We start from the raw sequence: 24,130 nt of genomic DNA on the forward strand, positions 1-24,130 counted from the left end.
ACCCCAAATGGAGCAAAAGGGCTGGGAATGGGAAGAGAGTTTGCAAGTTTTCCACTGCCACTTTCCCAGTGAGATGCTCAGAAGTAACCACAAGCAGAAAATATGCTTTCTCAGTAGAGTCTTTGCTGAGGGAGATGCCAGGGCCACCTATTCTTTTCCTAAAGGGAAGTTCACTGGCGCTGGAAGGCACAGTCTGTTGGCCACAGCCAGCCTACTATCTTAATGTTTACGTCATTGGCTTCATTTACCTAATTGCCACAAACTCATAAAAAGAAAGCCATGAAGGCAGAACCTGGATGGAGATGAAAGGGGCCATAACCTAAGCATAAAGCAACTCTTCCCACCTCAACTTCTAACACACGCCCAGCTTCCCTAGGGCCAGGCCTTATGCAGTCAGAATAAAACACCTGCACTACATCACATGTTAGCAGCTGCCTTCCCCAGCCAGAAGGGAGGGGAGAACTTACAGCTGCTGATTTGGAGAGGGAAACAGGCCCTGATGTTGAACTCAGCTGTAGACCCAAGCTTGAGGCCTGGGTTGTGACCTGGTATCATGTCAGTGAGCGGTGAAGTGTATGAGGGCTAGCTAACACTTTGCATGCCCAAAGTGCTATGTGTCTCCAAGGTATTTGTACAGGAAGAGAAATACTTTCCCCTTTTTATGATTAGTCATGCTGAGGTAAAGCATAGGAAGGGACAATTTCTTTAGCAGAGTGGGATTAAGCACCACTGGGATTTACAGACGATTGAGGAAAACGTCCCTTTTCCGTCAGACCTGGCTATGGTCTTTGAGCTAACTGGATTTAAATGTTTTTAATTGAATTTTTTGTACTGCAACTATTTAATGTTAATACTTCTTTTAATGTTGCTTTTAACTGTTTTCTGTAAGGGCCTCTACACTGAAAAGGCAGCAACTAAACATGAGTCAGTAAAATAGACTAGCCATGTTAATTGCATGGAAGCACAAATTTACCATACATCCTATTCAAAAGGGAAAAAACCACAGAAGTGAGAATAAATTCCAATTATCTTGGAAATGACAGTTTTGAGGACTCGGCTGTTGATCTCCCAAAAATCTACTGCACCTTATTTCTGAATGAGAGTTTGATTTTTTAAAAAATTACAATGAAATTGATCAGATAACTTAATAATAGTGCAATGCATGCCTATGCAGAAATAAGCCCTACAGAGTTCAACTAGGCTTGCTTGATGGTAAGTGCACACAGGATTGCAGCCTAAATGTTGGTGTTTTCCCTCCCCCTGAAAGAAAAGATAAAACAGCTTTACAAAAGTAGATTTGTTCAAATTAGAAAATTTGAACAAATCTACCTCTGTAAAGCTGGGCTGGCAGATCTATCACAAAATTCTCCTCTTGACACCCCAATAAAACCTACTGGGCAGGGGAACAACCCACAGGGAAACAGTAGAGTGAGGCAGCAGATGCTGGGTTATGGGGCCAGTGGCATCAACTCTCTCGCTTGCCATTCCTTCCAAGACCCTGTTCATTCCACTCTGTTGCAGGACACGTGGTCTGCCTGGAGCCCTCAGGTCTGGTGGACAATGCTGATCCATCAACTGCCAGCCCTACTGACTTTGTACATTAAATAGGAAGGAGCCATCTTGTCCTTTGCTTCAGGCAGCAAAATGTCTAGGGCTGGCTCCTGGAAAGCAGCCACCAGCTTAAATACTCCCCACCTATGGATCCTCTCCTGCATGTACTCTGAATCTGAAGATATGCTGAAGTAACATCTATTTCAGGACAGCAGGGTTTTAAACAGAGTGTCCAGGTGAAAAAAGACAGAACTCCTTTATACACAAACTCCTGTTTTACACAACCATTAAACAGGGAACTTCAGCAGGTAAAATTCCCTCTTCTACACTACAAAGTTCATTTTTTTCACCTGGTTTCAAACTTTGTTTTCAAAGTAATAAAACCAACATTTATAGTGCTCAGAATGATGAACTAAAATTCATGTTTATGAATTTGTTTATTTTTAAATCAAGACAGCAATACAAACTTTACATTATTTTTTCCCAACAAATTATACTGAGGACTAAGAAGTTAGGAAAGAAGCCTAAGGGGATTAAGGGTGTTAATTAACTGCCATACAGATAAGTTCATTATATTGCTGCTTAATAAAAAGCTGCCAAGTGTTAATAGGAGTGGAGACTAATTTATACAGTTCCATTCTGCATCAGGTCCCACTTCCATCTTTGAAGCAGTATTTTAGCATCTTCCCTTTCTACTTGGATGGGTGCCTGAAAGCATGGCTAGTTAGTATCTGGCCTGCTCATGCAGTCATGCCTATCTCAGGATCTTCCAAAGAATTTCAACTGTTTTTTACTCTTATGGAGAACAGAACAAATGACTGGCTATCATGTTTCCTTGAAAACTGTCCCATAATTTCTTAGCTCTGGAGCATGTTGTGTGCTTAGGAGAAGGAACATTCCAATGTTGCAGGCCACAACTGTAAGCAAATCTAGCTCAGTGCCTAAAGCCTTTGAACTCATACAATAGTTGCACCACTCTTTTAAGCAAAGATCCCAAGATGACTTTACCTTGACAGGTCCTTTCGTTGATCAGCAGCTTATATCCTTTCTTACAACTGCATTCAAAACTCCCCACTGTGTTCCTGCAGATGTGGTCACAGCCGCCATTGTTCAACCTACATTCATCAATATCTGCAGTAGGGAGGGGGAAAACACAAGGCAAAACATGCTTAGCTAAGGGAATTAGTTAAGAAACTGTGACAGTTGAATGCATGCCCACTCAACGAAGAAATGGAATTGGTGGGTGGTACTCCTGGGTTCAAAACACAGGTGACGTTAACACGAAGCTAAACCGTGGCTTAGCATGAATGTGTAGGATCTCAGGGAGGGAACTGTAGCAGTTTTGCTCCTCCTGGGTCCTTTTAGCTCAGCGTGGCATAACAGCTAAACCAAAATTTGGTCTAGCATGCCATTTGAACCAGAGCTTCTGATTAAGCTCTCTCCTCCTTCCCCCATATGCTGTCATCAAGGTTTGTTCTAGGCCAGTGGTTCCTAATTAGGGGTCCGGGGACCCCTGGGAATCTATGGAATGCATCCATGGGATTTGCAGCCCCATCCCTTGCCTTCCCTCCAACTATTTCTTTGTCATTTTTGCGTGGTAATACCACATATTTTATGGCCTGTTTTAGCAGTGTGCAATTTTTCAATATACTGTATTGGCCAAAATCAGTTTTGAAATCACATCACGATAACAATTTTGACTTGGCAATATATCACTCCTCGTGCAACGGAGAACAGAGCAGCTAATTTCAAGGCACCACCAATATTGCACAATGATCTTAGTTGATAACACTGCTGATATGAGCTGCCTTCCCACAGGCTGACGGAGAATGGGGCAGCTGATCACCCTTCACTTCCAGGCACCGTGACACTACCTTCCCCTGGCACTGAGGTGGAGCAGCTTTTCTCAGTAGCAGAAAAGCAGCAGCAGCCACAGTGGACATGCAGCTTTGCTGGCAGCCCCACTGACAGCAGCTTGATGCATCCTCCATCCCCTCCCACTCAACCCATGTGGTGGAGGGGGCTCTGCTTCCTCTCCTCCCTGCACCCATCCAACCTCAACTCCTTCTGATTTGCTTGGCTTTTGAAAAATAGGGGTTCCTCAGTAATAACCACAAGCCCTGATTTGAACAAACATGCTAAGCCAAACCTTGGCTTAGATGCGCACTGAGCCGAAAGGAACCAGTTCAAGCAGGGACTTAGATGTGCAATTAAGTTCTGTCTAGAATGTGGCCTCCATTGCCACTTTCAGGGTGGGGGTGGGGGAAGCAGAACAGCACCGGAAAGGTGAGAGAGATGAACTTCAAAGGGGACTATGTGAAGCTGTTTATAGTAAGAAGAATGTAGCCCACCATGTAGGTATAGTAAGTGACATTACAAGTGTAGCCACCTTCCTCAGAGGCGGTTGCTCAAAATACATCCTTGTGCACAAGTTCTGTTGCCTAAGTTGATGCTGGTCATGCACACAGTGCGCAGGCTACCCAGAGCATTGTTCTGAAGTAGAAGCGTTATGTTAAAGATGAACAGGAAGCCACCAGTTGTTGAGAAGGGACAGCTATATGGCTAAGACTGTAGGTTCACAACAACCAATGACTGGACAGTAGCAATGGTGGGCTGCTGCCACTCACAAGATCCTTGGTTGGTTGTGCTGCTGCTGTTTATTGGGAGGTAGAGGGGCAATGTAGCAGTAAGGTCAGTGTAGTGCAAACACACTGGCAGAGTCAATCCGGTGCTCTTGCAAGTGAGTCTGCACTGCACTGACCTCACTGCCACCTCACCCTCTACTTCTTGGTAAGCAGCAATGGTGTGATCAACTGGAGGTTAAGTGAGCAGTACTGCCCCAGCAGGCTGTCTGCTACTGTATCTGGATGAGAAGTTGAGCAGGACAATCTTATGGGAAAGAGAGAATCCAAGATGGAGGAACTGTCATATCCAACACCTTGGTAGGTTCACACCAGCAGAAAAAAAGGTGTGTTCCCCCTGATCTGGTGTTTTTCTTCACCTGCCTGCCCCATTGAGATGGAAAGTAAGTACAGTCCCAGGACTAGCACACTTGACACACCACCACCAACCTGACAATTCCTGGAATGTGTTGGAGGAATGAGAGACCTTTGAATTGGCTGGATCCAAAGCCTCTTCTGCTGAGTTCCCAACATGCCATTACTACTATCGGAGCACAAACAGCAAAGCAGCAAGGGCCAGTGGGATTTCTGTGCCCGCAACAGGGAGGCTTGTATGACCAGATCCCCTTATCTGCTCATTGGCCTCCCTCTCCATAGGCAGAGGAAAAGATCTGCTGTATCCTATGAGCCTTGCAACACCCCCTTAGGATTGTGCCCTAAGTGGAGAGGGGTGGGGAAGTGGCAGTGGCTTAGCCTTATTAGCTCCCTGCACATGAAAGCTAAGACCAGTCTTAGGTCCAAAATCACAATAATCACTGTCTGGATGCAATGGTTAACTAGCTCTGAGCACTCAAATAATGAACAGGAGGGACTGCAAATAACTATATTGGAAGAGGAAATAGTTTTCAAAGAACAGTGAATTTGAAAATAAACGTAGACTAAAAAAAAACACATTTACAATTTGGCTGTTTTGCAAAAATCAACATTTCTCTCTCCCACATCCACCCCCCCCTCTCTCACACACACGATTCCCTAAATTCTCAAATAGCTTCTGCTACCTGTTAAGATATATTTTTACTTACAAGCCAGAAAATTTATTGCTAGGAAATGGTCTGTAAAATAGAATGAACCAAGGCTGATGAATCCCAGAAAGAAAGTTCAAGCAAACCTCATCTGAGGCTGCTCCCTTGTGTCTCCCCCATCCCATCAGTTCTAGCAGAAACTATGAAGTTGGAGCTTTTTATTATTATCATTATTGTTGTTGTTGTTGTTATTGTGAGTGAAGTGAACTAGCAGTAAAACAGCTCCAAACTGTAATAAAATCCCAGACACAGGGGATATGGCTCTGGGTTATTATGCTTTCCTGGAACTCTAGCATCTTGGAGGCGGTGAGCTCTGAAAAATAATAATGAAGCAAATGGGGTCTGGAATCAGTAAGGCGGTTAGACAGCTTTCAGCAGAAGGGCTCCCCCCCCCCCTTTTAACTAAGGTCACGTTCCCTGGAGCTGCCAGAGACAGAACACAGACGCCCTCCATTTGTGGAGTCTCACCTTTTTCTCTGCAAGCCTTTCCAGATGATAAAAAAGCCTACATGCTTCTCTCACTCATATTCATGCTAATGCCAATCCAGCAGCAATAGCATGATACCCTGTCCTCATGTAATTAACCAAGGGGGAGGGAAGCCATGTGTGCGCTCGCATGTACATATTTATCAGTGGGAGATATAGCTTTAACTCTGGAAGGCCCAGTCTCCAAAATGCCAACAGTCCATGGATGAACATTGCTGTGATGGGAAGGAGGGTGCGGGGAGGGAGGCAGCATAAGGCCAGGAGAGCTGTATAGCAGGTTGACGCTCAGCTTCAAAAGTAACAAAAAAATAAATTGATCCCCTTTTTAAATGGCACTGGCATCTTGGGGAGTTGTGTTGCTTGGGGCCATGGGCATTATTCAATAAACACTCAGGAGACAGGAATGATATTTCACTCAACACTCCCAACTGCAGAAAGACACCATAGCTGAGAAGTAGGGGCAGAAACAGAATTTTCTTAGCAAAAAATCAGCAGAGTTTTGAGTGCTGGGTAAATGGGAAATCCCCACAACAGAAGTGCTACCTTGTATTGAAAATGTCCCATTCAACAAATAAGTAACAACCGCACTTGCGTGTGGTGGGGGATGCAGAGGAAGAGGGGAGAATCTTTTGAGAAAGTCCTCGGGACTGTAGCTTAGCGGCAAAGCACATGTTTTACATGCAGAATGTTGCAGGTTCAATCCCTTGTATCTCCAAACAGGACTGAAAAAAACTCTGGAGTTCAAGCACCAGTCAGTGTAGACCAATGGTCTGATGTGATAGAAGGCAATTTTCTATGTTTCCCATTTCTTTGTCAAGAAATAATGAAAAGGTTGGCAGGCTTTTGAAATAATGACACTTGGTAGAGCTGTGAAGAGGGAATGAAGCTAGAACATGGAGGTTTCACTACCTTGGGCTGCTCACCAGATAATAATAATAATTTAAAAAAAATTATTTATATCCCGCCCTCCCCAGCCAAAGCTGGGCTCAGATCCATTGCTACACTTGGAAAACCAGGTCAAAGCAATGGTTAAGACAGCTGTCACCAGCAGCCTCTGGTGAAAATGCTGCAATCATCTCTTAGATTTGGATCAACCGTTTTAATTCATGTCACAATAAATTTTAAGGACAGAGTTACTATGAAACTCAGTTGATGAGGATACCATTGACGGCTCTGTGGAGGCAACAGCTAAATGAGGCAGTTCATGGAAAGGGGCACTGGGAGACGTCACGTAATTATAGTGCCCCATCTAGGTAAAATTTGACTTTCCAACTTGTAAACTGAAGAAGGAACTCTACGAGGTCCAGTCCTGTTCTGTGGAACGTGTTCTCCCATACACTGGATATACATTTGGCTGCCATTTACCTTTGCACGTTTTTCTATCAGGCTGAAGCATGAATCCCATTGGGCAGCTGCAGTGCACACCAGTGGCTGCATCATGGCACTTGCTGTCACAGCCTCCATTGTTGACAGCACACGTTTCTGAAAGAAGATAAACCAACAATGGAGAACACTTTTAAAGTATGCGTAAATACTTCAAAACTTCAGCAACAGTTCCTGAAGACTATACGAGTGTTGACAGGAATGATATGAAATTTTCTGGGTGATATTCTGTCTTCTTCTTATTATTATTTATTAAATTTGTACACCACCCTTCATCCAAAGATCCCAGGGCAGTTCACACAAAAAAATACAAAATGGGAATATTGAGGCAAATGATTTCCCATGAGCTGTACTAGACTGATGTATACAAAATATTCCACTTCTGCTTATGAATGGAAATGAAACATCAAATTTTCAAAAAGAAAAAGAAAGAAGGAAAGAAAGAAAGAAAGCAGAGTGCCCAATATTATCCTGTCAGATAATCTGTTTCACATAAATTCATTTTGTCAGTCAAAGACATTGCAAAAAATAGTTCAGGGCACTCCTGTCATAGTGTGTACATGGCAGAAAAGTTAAAAAGGGAATAATTGGTTTGCCACTGCCACCGCCCATCATTTCCAACAGCCATGTGATGAAAAGAAGAACAAGCAGACACGAGGAACTGCCATTTCCACATGCTACTGCTCTCACCAGAAAGCCTGGGCTGCTCCTCCCCACTCATGAAGGATTTCAGAACTGACTGAGATGGAGCAACAGAACCATCTGCTCTGAATGGTAGAGTAAAGAGAAGCCAGTTAGGCTCCAGAAAGCCAAACCACTCCCCATAAGATCAACACATTTCTGCTGCAGACACCTCAGGGAAGGTAGGAAAACCAGGCTATTTCTCAAGGGTCCAACAAGGCCTGTTTTTAGACCTGTCTGCTTCAATGTCAGTTAGTTGATATGAGACCCTGGTAACATAAGTTAGCTTGATTTCATCTTCCTTCCTCACCTTGTTTTCTATTTATGTTGTAACTTTTTGGATTGTAGTAATTGGTAGCTACTGTTTATATATATGTATTGATATTGATATGTAAGCCACTCTGGGAGCCTTTCTGGCTGAAGAGTGGGATACAAATGCTATGAATGAATACATACATACATACATACATACCAGCAGCAGACAGCGTGGTGGGACTCTGCTTCTCACCTGACTTCTGGTCGGTTGTGTGGCTGGCAGTACACAGAAGGTGGAGAGGGAGGTGGTGAAGAGGTTAGCACAGTGCAAACACACCAGCAGGAACATGGACTGGCTCTGCTGGTGCATTTGAACTATTCCAAACTCTTCACCACTTCTCCCTCTTCCTCCCCACAAGCAGATGTTATGTGACCAGTCAGAAGTTAGGTGACTGGGGCCACCCTACTATGCCACCCACTGCTGTTACATACATAATCTGCCTTTGCGTACATGAACAATAGCAGCATTGGCTGGGCTTTTACTTTAATTGAATTCTTCTAACCAACTCAGATGCTTGCTACTCAGGACGGGGAAGTATTTAACACACATCATTTACATCTTGACAAAATGTGCTTGCAAATCAATCTTCATTTGTTGTTCTTGCCACAAAGTACATTGCATAGAAATGGAGTAGCTTGTTAATGAAGATTCATATTTGAGAATATTAGTGACTTCAGTATGTGTCTTGGGCTCTAAGGAATGTAATCTGTTTTGGGTATTAGTGAGCAAAGAAATTGGAATGCTTTCCGTCTAAAAGTGACCCATGCCTATGAAACTAAAATACTATAAACATACTTACTCAGTTTATGTAATGTAACCCATCAAAGCAAATGTTGTACTTTAACTCTTGTAGTTTCAGGGCTGGGCCAAAGCAAAGTAAGTCATTGAAGATTTTATTTCCTCTTAAATATACTTTGTGAAAAGCATCCATGAAGTCTAGGCCTTTGGTATGCAAAAGGGCCAGTTATGGTTTGTTATGAGGCCGATAGAAAAGGCAAACAATATGTTCCAAAGGCAGCAAGAGTTCATGTTCAGGGTACCAGTGGTTACATAAGACTTTATTTTAGGGCAACACGTAATCTCTTATTCCAGAACAAGGAAGTTCAGCACAGAACGTTGTGGGTGGCCCTCATTAAGAACACTCCAGTTTCATAGAAAAGCTCCTACGTGTCCCTCTTAACATATTTAACCAGCAATTTGCTTACATACTGAAGTGAAAAAATCATAGTCTCCATACAATTATTAGGTAACGTCACAACTATTGATAAGGTGTGTAGTTATGGAGGGCTGGTAGCTAAGACAATAGCATTTTTCTTACAATATAATACAATATATACAATATAATAACTAGACTATTATATAATGGTCTGAGCTGATCTTCCAACTAGGAAGAAAGGTGTGTTTAATTCTGATCAACACCCCCACCCCCCGCCAACTGGGCACCTCTTTGCACTAGCATTTTATATCAGTTTCATTTACAATTTCTACAACTGCTACACATTTTAGGGTGCAATCCACCTCAATTAAATTTAATGGGAGCTTTAGGAGAAATGCGTCACACATTTCATTTGCACCAGTATTTTGCTAGGCATTCTGCAGGGCATAAAAGTGAAGCATCTTGCTAATTACATTTCTCCCTAAACATTCCATCACTGAAGCTGCCTCTCTCTCCCTGTCACCCTGTGACAACTCCTCCTTCCCACTCCAAGCTTATGTAGTCTAGGCGGCTTGATCTTAATAAAACAAAGAAAACAAGCAAGCCCCAAAATTTACTAATCAGCGTTTTGACGGATTATATTAGTTGCACATTCTCTTATCCAGAGTAGCCAATGTGGTGCCCTTCCAATGGCCTGGACTACAGCCCATTTTAACTCCAGCCAACATGGCCAGTGGTCAGAGCAGGTGAAAGTTGGAGTCTGCAATATCTGAGGGTGAGACATTGGCTCTTCTGCTCCACCCTATAGGACAATTTTTGGGGGACACACCTCAGCACCATTAGTGCACAGTAAACTTGGTTTTTCTCTGCATGTACAAATCCACAAATACGATTCTGAGACTGATTAATTCCACTAATATAGCACACATTGATCAGTCATTTGGTTTCAGACTAAGCAATGTAGGTGGTTACATTCCCACTGCAATTGTGCACCTATTATAACATGCAACCTGAAATATTCAGACCAGACTGGCATAATATTTATCATTATCATCACTGTCATGATCGTCATCTTCTCTCTTTCCAAACAGCCTAACGTTTTATTCTTTATATCCCACTCTTAGATTTACATCTATTTGCCATCTTAAACTTTGGACGGGGTGTACCCTTAGCTGATTATATCAATAGCAGACCCATAGTAACCATTATCATATGAGGCAGATCCACAGGCACCAATGCACATATGGAACATTTTTTGCGTAAGAACGCAGTGGCCTTAAAGCAGACAGAATTTTAAAAGGTCATCAACATCCTGCGGTGCTCAGAACTTGGGGAAAATAAGATCTTTTCTGGGTCACTGAGCCATAAGCACTAATGAGGTGTTTAACTATATTCTCGTATGCTAAGTTAGTATGTAGCTATTACATAATTAGCTATGCAATGACTGCTATACAATTAAGCTGTTAAAATGTTTAGACATTTTTAAACCCATCAACAATGAATTTTTATTTTGCATTTTATTGTCCTAGCATAGTTTTACATGAGCCTTCTGTAAATCTTTACAGTCTGTACTGAATTTAATCGCCTTGAGGCATTTTGTATTATTTGCATATGTCATCTGTTCATATTAATGAATATCTTATGCAGCACATTAAGAAACAGCAAATCACGCTGTTAACCTCTCTCTATTAGGAAATGGACTAATAAGCCATCTAGGAAAAGAAAATGTTGCAAATCAATAAAGACAGGCAACATGGCTCATGGAGAGAGGAAACATGATAAATCAGATGTATGATGAAATGGACTGTTATTTACAAAAGCGTACACATCACAGTGACCAGCTAGCCTCTAAGATACAACAGCATTTTCCCATCTTCATGCCGCTTCTGTGGCCACTGTTGTGCCCTCCAAATATTGTTGGACTAGTAACTCCGTCCAGCCCCAACCAGCACGGCCAATTGTCAAGAGATGTTGGGAGGTGCAGTCCAACAACATCTGAAAAGCACCATAGTGGAGGACACCAATTTACTGTACTTTCTCTTCCAAAATTAAGAGACAGCAGATTGAGTGATATTTTCTATTCATCCTAAGTGACTATGGGGAACATGGCTCTCCAGATCTAAGAGAATCAACATGATTCACAAAACCACAAAGAGCATGCACACATGCATGTGGGAAAAGCAAGACTACCTTGCTTCTGGAGCCCTACACAGCAGATACACCAGGCCATAGCACAACTGGCTAACAAACGGAAAAGTTCTATACGTCTTAAGTCAGCATCCCAGACATCTCTTGTCTCTGTTTTGTGATATCCTGCCAAATCAGTAATTACAGTTCTTAATGAAGTAGAAGACCTATGTCTTGGTTGCACCACTTCAGAGGCTGTAGGTGGGAGCTCACATAGTAAAATGCTGCCCCACAGAGGGGAAAACATAGAAAATACTTCTACATATTAAAATCTAGTGTGTCAAGGAAAAGTCTAGGTTTTAATCCTTCTCCCTGAAACCTTGAACTGTCTTTGTTTTTTTGTGGTATGGAGGAGCATCATGTAACTTCTTCCTGCAGTGAGAATCAATTCTAACTTTAATCAGGATCTTCAGGGGCAGCATCCCTTTCCAGTGTTTAGTATTTCTCTTGCACAGGAACTGAATGACAAAGGATCCCCAGAGGGCTAAGGTTGTAAACCTTTTGCCAATGTTAAGATCAGGTGAAGAATGCTGACTCCCATCAGAATACAGAAAAAAGAGTTTGAAGAAGAGTTTGGATTTGATATCCCGCTTTATCACTACCCGAAGGAGTCTCAAAGCGGCTAACATTCTCCTTTCCCTTCCTCCCCCACAACAAACACTCTGTGAGGTGAGTGAGGCTGAGAGACTTCAAAGAAGTGTGACTAGCCCAAGGTCACCCAGCAGCTGCATGTGGAGGAGGGGAGACGCGAACCCGGTTCCCCAGATTACGAGTCTACCGCTCTTAACCACTACACCACACTGGCTCTTTCACTGAGAAGTAATGCCTTCCAGGATGGAACATGGGAGTTGTTTAACAAAAGTCAACCAGACATCTCCAAGCTGAAAACAAATGTTTCTACAGTTGGAGCAGAACTGTTGAGCAAAACATGTGAGCTGCCAAGACAAGGAAACATGTGACATAGATGAGTGTACAACAGCCAGGGCCAGCCTTACTCCCAAGTACCACAAAGCTGACACCTTGGTCTGCAATCTCCAGTCCAGAGTACAGGTGTGGGGTAATGCTGACTTTAGTTATGGTGCAAAAATGTTTGATGGGTAACTGATGTGTGTAATGAAGCTCCAAACAATGGGAAGCAATTTTGTTCAGCTGAGCAGCAAGGTGGGAGGAAGGAGGAAAGGGGGAAATTTCACCCTTTCCTCATCAGCTATTTCCCCCCTCAAAATTGTAAGTAGCCTCCCCAGCATCACCTACCAAAATGTTTCAGAAGCATTATTACATTCAAAGCATATTCCCCACAAGCATATTCAGCATGTCGGTGGGCTGCTATATTGATACCATTATGACAAACAAACAAAAACATATTCCCCATGGAGGAAATGCAGAGTCTTTGATTTGATTTAAATAGACAGTGGGTGGTCCAAGTAGAATACTGGGGGATGGTTGGGGCGTAATCAAGTTTTAGCACTCTTATGATGCAAAACAAAAACAAAAAACAGGCAGACAGACAGACAGGAAAAGAAAGAAAGCTTATTACTAGTGCTGTGAAAAATGTGAAGATGATGCCAGGACCCTACAAAAATTATTATCGCTTAGTAATAGGAATCCTTCATTTCAAGCATGGGACAAGCAAAACAACTGAGAATTGCTACAATTTGAGACACAGACTGCACATGTCTGGTGCAAATCATCTAGCATCAAGGAGTGATGAAATAGTATCATCCACAAAAAAATAATCATCTGGAAGAGCCCTTGGAAGACTATGCAGCATACTAAGTTTGTAAAAATAGTGGTTGTCACCAACCCATTTGAGTTTTGCCTTGTGTGTGTGGTGCTAACCTTAGTCTCTGAAGATATTGTCTTGATCATCGGTAAGAGGCAAAATGACCTTCCTTTTTCCCTTCATCCATTCTGCTTCATCAGTGCTTATCTCCTACCTCAACTCTACCATTACAAAATAAGGCAGCTCAGAAAAGGGCAAATCCCCTTCCTTCTCACAGTCACATAGCCTTTCGTCTCATGTGAATCCTCATGGAAGAAGTGAGTAATCATGCACTCAGCTCAGCCTTATGCTTCGGTCTATACTTCAGAGCTGCATAAAACAATGTGAATTAGAGCTAACCCAGCATTATCAAGTCAAAAGTGGCAAGTAGGGACTAGCTGGTGACATCCATAGAATGTTGGCATGGTTTTTCAAAATTTCCTGCTGTGTCCTTAGGTTTAATATGGATGCAATGTTCATAGTTGCTACCGTAATCAAAGTACAACCCCCCTATCTTTATCCAGGTCTGTTAGCATGCTATTTTAAGTAACAAATCTTTCATTAGGTAGTAGAACAGAAGCCAATACTTGCTGTAATATATGGCAGCAAAAAGAAAGGTAACTCAAAAACAAGTTTCCCAAATACAGGCTCCACATTTGGCTCTGCCATAGAATCTCAACACTGTTTTGGGGCAAGTCATTGAATCCTTGTTGCCTTTGTGGTTCCATTGATGTAATTATGCTATCCTTGAACACATTAATGGCACATTAAAGACTGCTGTAGATTTTGCATACGTAAGCGATGAAAGTCAGCTAAGTACCTAACAGAGACAGACAAGCTTCTGGAAACTGCTTTAGCGATTACACAATACAGAAGCAAATAACAGAACACACACTGCCCCTTACCCCTAAAAGCGGATGGCTATATTTTCTAGCAAAAGAACAGTCCATTAGCCCAAGCAAAGCAAGCAGCCATCTGAAGCCCCACATTGCATAAAAGTTCTGTTATTTGTGGGATAATTCTGTTGCCATGCATGTCTTTTTCTCCACTATCTGTGTAGCTCCAGGCCTGCACGCTCTTCCCTGATAGCTGGGGACCATGCAGATTACAAAGGCTAAAAAGAGATTTAGAAATAGCAGAGTTGGGGCAGGTTAGAGAGTTAGTAAGCACCAGTGCCCCTTTGAGTGGCCCTTCTGCCCTACTCTCTAGGGTGCAAAGTGAGGCATGCAGTTAGTACAACAGCTCCGGCCCCTGTGCCCAGTTATTATATTCAAAAATACAAAATGCAGCTATAGTTAAAACTCCTCATAGAGATAGAGAACAAAAATATTTACCATTAGAAAACGTCTGGGGGGTAACGTGCTGCTGGAGGTGCCTCTCCCCTGTTTAATATTATAAAAAAGTGGTTTAGAAACAGTATCTAGCAAGGAGCTTGGCTTTAAAAAATGTAAATATTCCCAAAGCACAGATGAGTCACAAAATTTCAGTGATTCCCCTCCCCTTTCCCCCCACAAATCTGGCTGAAAGAAACTACCCAATCACTTGGCCAATGGATCAATTTCATAATGGTTTCCTTCCTGTTCACCAATCATCATACACCCCCGCTTGTCTACTACCATATATCAGGCTGTGCTAGAATACTAACTAGTGGGTTTTTCCAGAGCATAGGCTGAGAATAAAAAGACAGACAAAAGAGAGAGAGAAAACTGAACTCTATTACTATATTAAACTAGTTTCTCAAGCCAGATGTAGAAGCAGCTTTGAAAGAGCTCTTGTTTATCACAGAGGAGGAGAACTACATTTGGGCAGTAAGGCAGCATGCATGTAAAGAAAACCTGACTGTTCAGAACAGCAAAGACAGAACCTCAGCTAATACAGAACAAGCCACCCATCAGCTTCTGTTTTAAGAGGTAGTCTGGAACCCAAGATCTGCTAATCTGTCAGGTTTTCATCTGCAAACTTAGGTGTAGGTCTCTGCTGATGCTAGTTAATCAGCTGAGCTATTCCAGAAGAAGATAAATGAATGACAACAGTTTTATCCTATGATGATCCTTCAACAGTAGGTCCCACTGCATTCAGTTAGTTGTATCCAAAGTAGCACTGAACAGAGGTGGATTTAGGGGTCCATACACCTGAGGGGTGCTGCAACTATCCCCCCACATGCCCCCTAAATCTGTTATGCCCCCTCAAGCAGATTTTAGGAGGGCATATGGCAGCTGGGGGAGTCCTACTGCAGAAGCAGAAATCCTTGCACTGTCAGGATGTATAAACTGAATGCTGCCAAATTATTCTTACTCCCAAGTAAGTGTGCATAGGATTACAACTTATTTCACATTAAGGGATATAAATTCAAAACAGTCCTGCTCTAAGCAACCTCTCATATTTTGGCTATAAATGCCTTTCCTTACGTCATCTTAACCAGAGTTTGACATGGGACTCTTCAGATAGCAGCATCTGAAGAATTGGCTGTGCGTAACTCATGGCTAGAGATGCATAAAAGGTACCACACATTTCTATTTCCTAGGGAAGTTGAGTTCTCTCAAGTCTGCTTCCAGTGCTTTACTGAACATGCGTCTTCTCTAAGAAACATATGTTTTAGATACCTGGGCTGGTGCCTGGGAACAATTGTGGACAACTAGGCCATGATCTACAATGCATAATGAACTATACACATGCAAAGGCTTCCTCAAGGTTTTCCATGCATTATTTGCCAGTGCTGAATTGTGCAATGCTTTTTTAAGCGTCACCATATCAAAAGTGGTTTGCTGATCTGGGGCCAAGAGTGGCTTTAAAAAAAAGAAAAAAAGATGCTATGTAATTCAGCCACACTTTCATGTTGGAATAGCAACCAAATGGCCTCAAAAAGAGTGGCAAACCAAAATCCTGTTTCTGAAAGAAACCAATTGAAACTGAAGACCAGCAAGTATGCTCAGTGGAAGAAGCAAAGGTTCAAAGCATATTGAAGTCACCTGAGATGAACATATGTCATTAAGGATTATTTGGAACAGACACAGTGGTACCTCGGGTTAAGTACTTAATTTGTTCTGGAGGTCCGTTCTTAACCTGAAACTGTTCTTAACCTGAAGCACCACTTTAGCTAATGGGGCCTCCTGCCGCTGCCGCACCACTGCCGCGTGATTTCTGTTCTCATCCTGAAGCAAAGTTCTTAACCCGAGGTACTATTTCTGGGTTAGTGGAGTCTGTAACCTGAAGTGTATGTAACCTGAAGTGTATGTAACCCAAGGTACCACTGTACTGAGCTGCACAAGGCCTTTTGGGCTAAAGGAATAGGGAATACTAAGAGATAAGGATCAACTTATCCCAGCCTGGAGCTATGGCCTATTTTGGATTCACTGAACCCTCCTAAGAAATGAACTTGTGCAAACCTCCAGTTCCTCCTTTAAAGGGACATGAATATGTGAAGTTTACCGCAGCACTGGGAGAACGACTTTATGAAACCATCTGCTATTCCTGGGACATCACAAGGCTGACCCATATTAACGCCTTGCACTTACAAACAACACAAAGAAACAGCTAATTGGACAAACCTAACCCAAAGCGCAACAAGCTGGCAGCACAAGAGAGCGTGCGACCGGGCAGCGTACACCAAGCATGTGGAATAAGTTATCCCAAAGGGAGCAAGAGAGAGTCATAGCGTCTGAGTGCTGGCTTGTTAGACCTAATGAGTACCAAATCCCAGAGTCAAGAGTGTGGAGAAAAGACAGATCCACCCTGAAAATGAGAAAGAATAAATGGGCAGGAATAGTTCATTCCCCATTGCTCCCGATCAAGTGGAGCCCACAATTTTCAGCATATCTTTCTACAAATAATATCTCTGTATCTTGTGCTTGGCAAGCAGAGCTTTTGTGAACGGGCCTCATCAAGCAGATTGTGAAGGATCAGCCTTCCCCTTCATGCAATCCATTTGGGTGAATGTGTGTCTACATGGGGGGGGGGGGGAGAGGAAATGTTCTCTTTTCCTCTACAGCAGAGAGAAGGTGATGTTTTCTTCATAACTAGTCCCCAAGAATGCAATTGTTTTTCAGTTTTATGGATGTATAGCAAATAATTTTTGAAAAAAACTTTTATTTTGCTCCTGCACCTTCCACTTGCATTCTTGCCAGTACTTTCATACCGACATATTAAAAAAAAATTGAATACCAAGCATGTGATTAAACAGTAGTAAAATCAATGCACAAGATTGTGAGATCTACCACTTTCTGAAATCACCATGATCTCCACTAATTTTGGGGGACGGTGTAAATTTTGTCTACAATCAACACAGCAACACATACACCTATTACATATGTACATATTGGAATATTCTGTGCCCAATAAATTATGCCAATAAAGCAAAACTGCATATATTTATATTTGTCGTCTCCTGTTGGCCATGATGGGAGGAGACAAGGGATATGTAAAGCAATCGCCCCCCATGACCAAATGTAAGAAGCTGACATATTGAATCAGATCATTTGTTGCATCAAGCACAGTAATGTCTACTCTTACAAGTAAGTGGCTCTCAAGAGTCTGAGGAAGAGTTTTTCTCCATCACATGCTACACGATCTTTTTAGTTGGAGGTGCCAGATATTGAACCTGAGACCTTCTGTATGCAAGGCATCTCGCTTATTCAAACTTCTGCTTACTTTTTGAGATTTTACTAGTCATGCTTACCTCTGCAGCCATAAGGGCTAGAAACTTGTCTTAGTTTTTTAAAGAATGAAATATTTTAAATCCTCAGAATGCTGTGCAATATACACTGCTATCAGCACCAATGCATTTAAATACACATACAAGTTCATTCTTTTCATTCTGCTGCCATGTGTTAGAGGCTAGTATTCCACAAAACCATTGTGCAGCTCTTTATTCACTAATCATTTTTATAGAAGATAAATAACTGATACTTAAAAGTTATTGCCCTCTCTTCCCCCAGCCTTTGATCCCAGGGACAAGGCAACCTTCATTAGGACTGACCCAACTCTATAAGAGGAATGTTATTCATTATCTACATTTTTAAAAGCAGCATTAAAAAAAAATGGGGTAGGGGGGGAATGAAAAACACCAGCCATGGCCTAATGAAACTGTCATTCAAGCAAGTTCACTGCGCTTCCTGCCACGGCGTGATCTGAAGGGGACCTGTATTAGGCGACCTGTTTGGAGCAGCCTTTCAGACACACCGCATTCAATTTCAAAGTGCTTGGTCAAGGGAGTGGGTTTGCATTTGCCTTGCTGGAAACTTTATTCCCTGTGAAATGATGAAATATTTCAGCGGAAATGAAGGATGGGTGAAGGGGGGTGGGTGAGGATGGCTGTTTGCTAAGACTCGGCTATAAAACAAAAAAGGGCAGTTATAAATATCCAAGCAGGTATCTTACCCTCTCGCCTAGCTATAAATCTGTCCCCTGGGCTTCCCCCACTGGGAGGGGAGATTAGATGCCTCGTAATAACCCTTGCCTGCACAATCCGACAGTGTTTTACAAGTAGAGCAGCTATGAGCAGAGAGTACCCTGCAGTACACATGAATGGGATGCTTCAGCCTTCACTCCTTTCCTTCCCATCCAAGCAGCTAGAAGCAGGGACAAATGGAGGAAAAGCTCAGGCTATGTGCTCTGCAAGGCTAGGTTTTCATTTTCGGTGCAGGGGTGTCCCGTGTGTCACGTTCCTCACCCTTTCAATGTATTCTTTGATGTGCTCCCCATTTTGGAGTCCAGAATAAATTCCTAAACAAAACAGAACTTTTGTACAACTGTCAGCCTTTTTTCTGTCTGAAGACCTGAATACTAGGGATACATTTTTAAAAGCCACCTATTCTGGAGCGAGATCCTGAGAAACAGCCAAGTCTGGGCTGAGCCAGCATTTCTTAGCTATCATTACTCTTGGAAGTTTTCACAGAGTAGCTGTCCCTGACTTATGTTGTGGCTGACAACAGTAGTAGAAAACAGCCCCTAGTAGCCTTGCATGTGTACATAGAGAAATCTGCCTCCTGTTTTGAAGGAGACATGAATCTGTAGTGCAAAAGGCATGTGGGTTGCATGATGAAAGGATTTACATTATGCTTCTAGACCATGGGGAGGCAAACTAAGGCCCGGGGGCTGGATCCAGCCCAATCGCCTTCTAAATCCGGCCCACGGACGGTCCAGGAATCAGCGTGTTTTTACATGAGTAGAATGTGTCCTTTTACTTAAAATGCATCTCTGGATTATTTGTGGGGCATAGAAATTTGTTCATTCCCCCCCCCCAAAAAAAAATATAGTCCGGCCCCCCACAAGGTCTGAGGGAGAGTAGACCAGCCCCTTGCTGAAAAAGTTTGCTGACCCCTAGACTGTACAAAGCAAGGCTGGGGAAGCTTTGGCCGAGATGTAGCAGTAGCAGCCAGTGAGGTGGGGCAGATCTGTAGAGCTGCTCTTCAATACCGGGCATTGCTGCAGCTTAGCAGGACAAGGCTGGGGCTGGGCAGGGGCAAATTCAGGGCTTTGTGGATATGATGGCAGAGCCAATCCAGTGCTCCCACCAATGTACCCACCCTGCTCCAGCACCATCCATGTAAGCTGCAGTTATGCTAACACTGGAAGGGTACCTTTGCCGCACTACCACACATAAACTGCTACTGGTTGGGCGACAACTCCCATCATCCTTCACACACACACCAATATGGGGGCTGGGAGTTGGAACCCACAGTTTTCTCATCCCTGGTTTAAAGTATATATTTAGTTGTTAATATCTTTTAATTGTTTCAGCAAGCAGTTAGTGTGCACGCTGACTTTCAAAATGGAAAAGTTGATTTAAACTTTCTTTTTTACTTGGTGATTTTTAAAAGGGGAAGGGGTAGGTCTTTAAAAACTCATTGCTTTAAATTGCTGCAGTTTAAGTCTATCCACCCTGCTCAATGCATTAGCTGAGTGAAAAACATCTGAGTTTTCTCATCAACAAAATATTGCTATTTGGGTTCTGGGAAAATAAAAGTGTTGTTCAATGGAAGTGCTACTTTCAGGGAAAAGTCTCAGTCGCCAACTATAAATGAAAAACAACTATAGATCAAGTGTTACACTGTAAGCTGATTGTTAGGAAAGGTTATAACGGGCTTTTGAGCACAACATCTCCTGAAATCATAGCAAATGGATGGATCAGTCAGTTAGCTTAGATGTGAATTAATACCATTACATTACTAAAGAAAGCCCAGAGGGTTGTATATATAAAGTAACAAGAACCTTCACTGTAAGATATCTATGTTGAGTTTTCTCTTTCATGCTTATGTAATGCACAGAACGAAGTTTGTACACAGTATTGCATGGCAAGAAGGAGGATGTGGCATAAAGACAAGCCATACAAGATGAGATGAGAGAACTACTTTTTAGAATTCCACTTTGGTAAATAAAAAACTAATCATTATTCCATATGAGCAAAATTAAAGATGAGGCTTGGCCCATGCTTGGGATCGAGCTTTTAAGCTGCACTCTTAAGCACGTTACTTGGAAGTTCAATTGAAATGAGTGAGACTTATTTCCAAGTTTATTTGCTAAGAATCCAGGCGCCAGTGTTTCTGGACCACAATTCTCCATACATAACATAAAAATAACAGCACTAAATGGATGTCTTGGGAATACAAACTAGTTGTAAGACATTCGGCTACTGCCACAACTGAGGTCAGATATGTACTCTAAACTTACAATAGTGGTGGTGGAGGGAGAGCAGGATTTGGGCTGACTTTGGTTGGTATGGGAGCATCATCACACTGCATGTTAAATCAAAGTATTCAGTGCAAGGGTCAAGATTTGCTTGATTCCAGCAAGAAACTATCATGTGAAAACTGTATGGAGAGCACGGAGAACCTCAGCAGATGCACTCAAAGGCAATATCTAAGCTGGTTTTTATTCCATTAAAAAAAACTACAATAAGAATAGAAATTATTTACAGCAATTTGTGGCTTGATTACTTCCTACATGGGGCGTCTTAAAATTAATCCGCTGTCAAGCTGTACATGCATCTGAAACCAGTAAAGCTTCTATCTCTCTCTGATGTTTTATTATTCCAAAACACACACAAATCAAATGTGTTGGGTTTTCTTTCATTCCGACAATTGTTCTCAGGCTGAGAGATCATGATGCCAAATTTTGGTTAGAACAGGCTGCTATGTTCTAATATTAACCTCTCCAACCCTCCCAGAGAAAAAAGAGGATAATAAAGAGAAGACAACAACTATCTGGTGCAACATGCAGACTCATTGATTCAATGTGTTTTAAAATTCTGAAAATCTAAAATGCAAATTCCTGTGCATTGACAAGACTACATGTCTGAAACATTCAAACTATTTTTTTGACTGGCATGTTTAAATTAAAATTATATTAGACAGACAGATACAAGAGATGTTCATCCACACTTTGGTGTTGTTGTTTAGTCGTTTAGTCGTGTCCGACTCTTCATGACCCCATGGACCAGAGCACGCCACGCTACTTTATTACTTTATTATTCCATTTGTTCCATTATACATTCTTCCATTTATTTCAGACTCAATGCTAACTATTTCAGCCAAACTAAACGTGACTTTTACCACAAAGTTTGGCGTTGTGTTGCTGTTTTTGTTTAACCAATAGCTGGCAGGGGATTGAGCTGGACTAAACGTGAGTTCTACCACATAGCTTGGCATTGTGTCACTGTTTTTTTGTTAAACCAATAGCTGGGGTAGGAGGCTGACCATACTTGCTGTTTGCATTGGGAAAGAAAGCTGCCATTGGAACAATTGGGGGCTTATCCCATTGCTGATAGTTAGGAGTGGGGACCTGATCCAGATTGGGACCACAAGTTGGGGATAAAGCATTGAAGTACCCCATACCATACCATGCTTGCAAGCTGGTCATTGTCGTCCCCCCATTTTCAATTGGTTAAAAAAAAAGATCAACTATACAACATCAAGCTAAAGGGCAAAACTAGCCGTGACTTTTATCTCTGTTTGCAATTCAGTTTTAAAGAGACATACTGTATGAACGCCAAGTTCCAAACATGTCGTATACTCCCAGCTAACTCTTGCAGCATCTACTGACTGAAGTCGAAACTGTCTTTGTTATTCAGCCCATAAGGATTTCCAAACTTACTGAGCACAACTGTGCATCTGTAGTATTAAGCAACCACATTTTATTTGTGGATGTTTTTGGCAAGCAAAATTGTGTGTGTGTGTGTGTGTGTGTGTGTGTGTTTAAACTCCATTTTCTATTAGAAACCTGAAGCATGGCTGAGCCACCACAGAGAACAATCCTGTACTTGTAGCTTTTGTGTTCCTATGTTCATCTGTCCCACTGCTATCCTCAAAACTACACATGACAGAACTGTGATTCTCTCGCTGGCTGTTTTTTAAGAGTTTAAGACTGCCACCCTATACAGTGTCTTGGGGTGGCATCAGCTTGGCTCCTAGAGTTTAGAAAGGGCAATCAGCACCACTTCCACCAAGGCTTCTGCTTGGCATTGCTGCTGTTCCCATCCCTCATGTTTCCCCCTCTGGACATTAGTTAAGAGGGAAATAATCTTTCCTCCCTGTCCCTAGCTTGTTGCATCTTCATGCTATTTGTCTCACAGGGGCCATTTCTCCCTAGAAGCAAATGGCAGCCAAAATGTGTGCATCAAAAAGCTTCTCCTGATTAGTTTGTGGGTGTCTGTCAAGTTGCTCACACACAGAGGCACAGCTGGTTCACTTGTCCTCTCCATGTGAGTGAGCAGTGACAGGAACAAGGAAAAGGGACCTAATCTTGTTCTTTTCCTCTGGTTGGTAGTGAAAATTGTGTCTAGAGGGGGGAAACAAGCAAATGAGTAACAGGAACAGTAATAAGGTGGTGTAGTTGGGGGTGTTCAGAGAAAAGGGCTCTTCTCCCTTTAGAGGGCATCTTGGCCAATGGCTCTCCAAACCTGGAGCTGATATAATAGCATCCCCTGATAATAGTCGCTTCCAGACAACCTATTCGTTGAGCATTCCTCCTGCACAAAGTTTGTACAGAGGTTATATGCCCTGCACTGGTTGTTGTGCATTCATTCTGATTTGCTTACAGGGAGACTTATATGACATTGCATCAAGCAGTCTGTTATCCCTTACTTTCTAGTGCATTTCCCCCTTGCTTTTCTTCCTGCAGAATACCTGGAGTTTTTGGAAGGGGGTTTCCTGTGCAAGAACAGCAAATCCACTTTAATTGTGTAACCTGAATTTGCTGGTCTGTGACTGAATCACAGCTGAAAAAAATAGCAGCAGCCTGGAACCAGCCAGAAACAGAATAATAGACATCTTCCTCACAGGGTGAGGAGGTATGTGTGCATCTGCGTTAGGAACTTGTAGCATTGCTGATATTACAGAAGGCTCTCTGTGTTCCTGCACTACTTGTATCAAGACAACATTTGTGTGAGAGCTTAGCAAACAGAATATCTGTGTTCTGCCAACACACATTTCAGAGTCAAGCTATATGGGGAATGAAAAGTCTAGGAGACAACTCATATGTGGAAAGGCTGAAGGAAATGCGTATGTCCATCCCAGAAAAAGAGGAAGGAGAGCAAGCAGCACAGTGACAATCTCTATATAAAACTTGTCCACATTTCCACTTGTCTCGTGCACTTTCTAGGCACAGGCACAAGAGATTTTGCATTTGCCCTGCAGTTTTCCAGAGACATATCCAGGCGCTGGTGAAACTGGCCCCTGCTGGGGGGCACAGGCCTGGTTGGGAGACGACGACAAAAAACACCTATCAGACTATGAAGTTTTTGGTGTATATGTGTGTGGTGATATGCCACTACTATTGCAGCAAGGTGAAATGTGGGAGAAACTTCCGCTTCTTCCTGTGCCATGGCACACGGGTGTGTGACTTTTTTCACCTTCCCTCCTTGCCTTGTCCTCACTCTGGACTCTTCAAGTAAAATGTTGCAATTTCTAA

At 42.5% G+C, this 24,130-nt stretch overlaps 1 protein-coding gene across 7 annotated transcripts in view; it reads right to left on the reverse strand.

Annotated features, from left to right (window-relative positions):
• Nucleotides 1-24,130, reverse strand: part of SCUBE3 (signal peptide, CUB domain and EGF like domain containing 3) — a 114,152-nt gene that overhangs the window by 26,161 nt on the left and 63,861 nt on the right. For 5 of the 7 annotated variants that reach the window (XM_081010045.1, XM_081010042.1, XM_081010041.1 and 2 more), the window contains 3 exons: nt 14,560-14,607; nt 7,106-7,222; nt 2,560-2,682 (listed from right to left, as the gene is read on the reverse strand). In XM_081010045.1, coding sequence (XP_080866171.1) covers nt 2,560-2,682; nt 7,106-7,222; nt 14,560-14,607 — 288 coding nt within the window. The remainder of the gene's footprint in view (nt 1-2,559; nt 2,683-7,105; nt 7,223-14,559; nt 14,608-24,130) is intronic. The other 2 variants (XM_081010044.1, XM_081010043.1) reach the window with 1 other exon arrangement.

This window comes from Podarcis pityusensis (genome assembly GCF_964106645.2).
Source record: "Podarcis pityusensis genome assembly, chromosome: 6".
In the NCBI taxonomy this organism is placed as follows: domain Eukaryota; kingdom Metazoa; phylum Chordata; class Lepidosauria; order Squamata; family Lacertidae; genus Podarcis; species Podarcis pityusensis.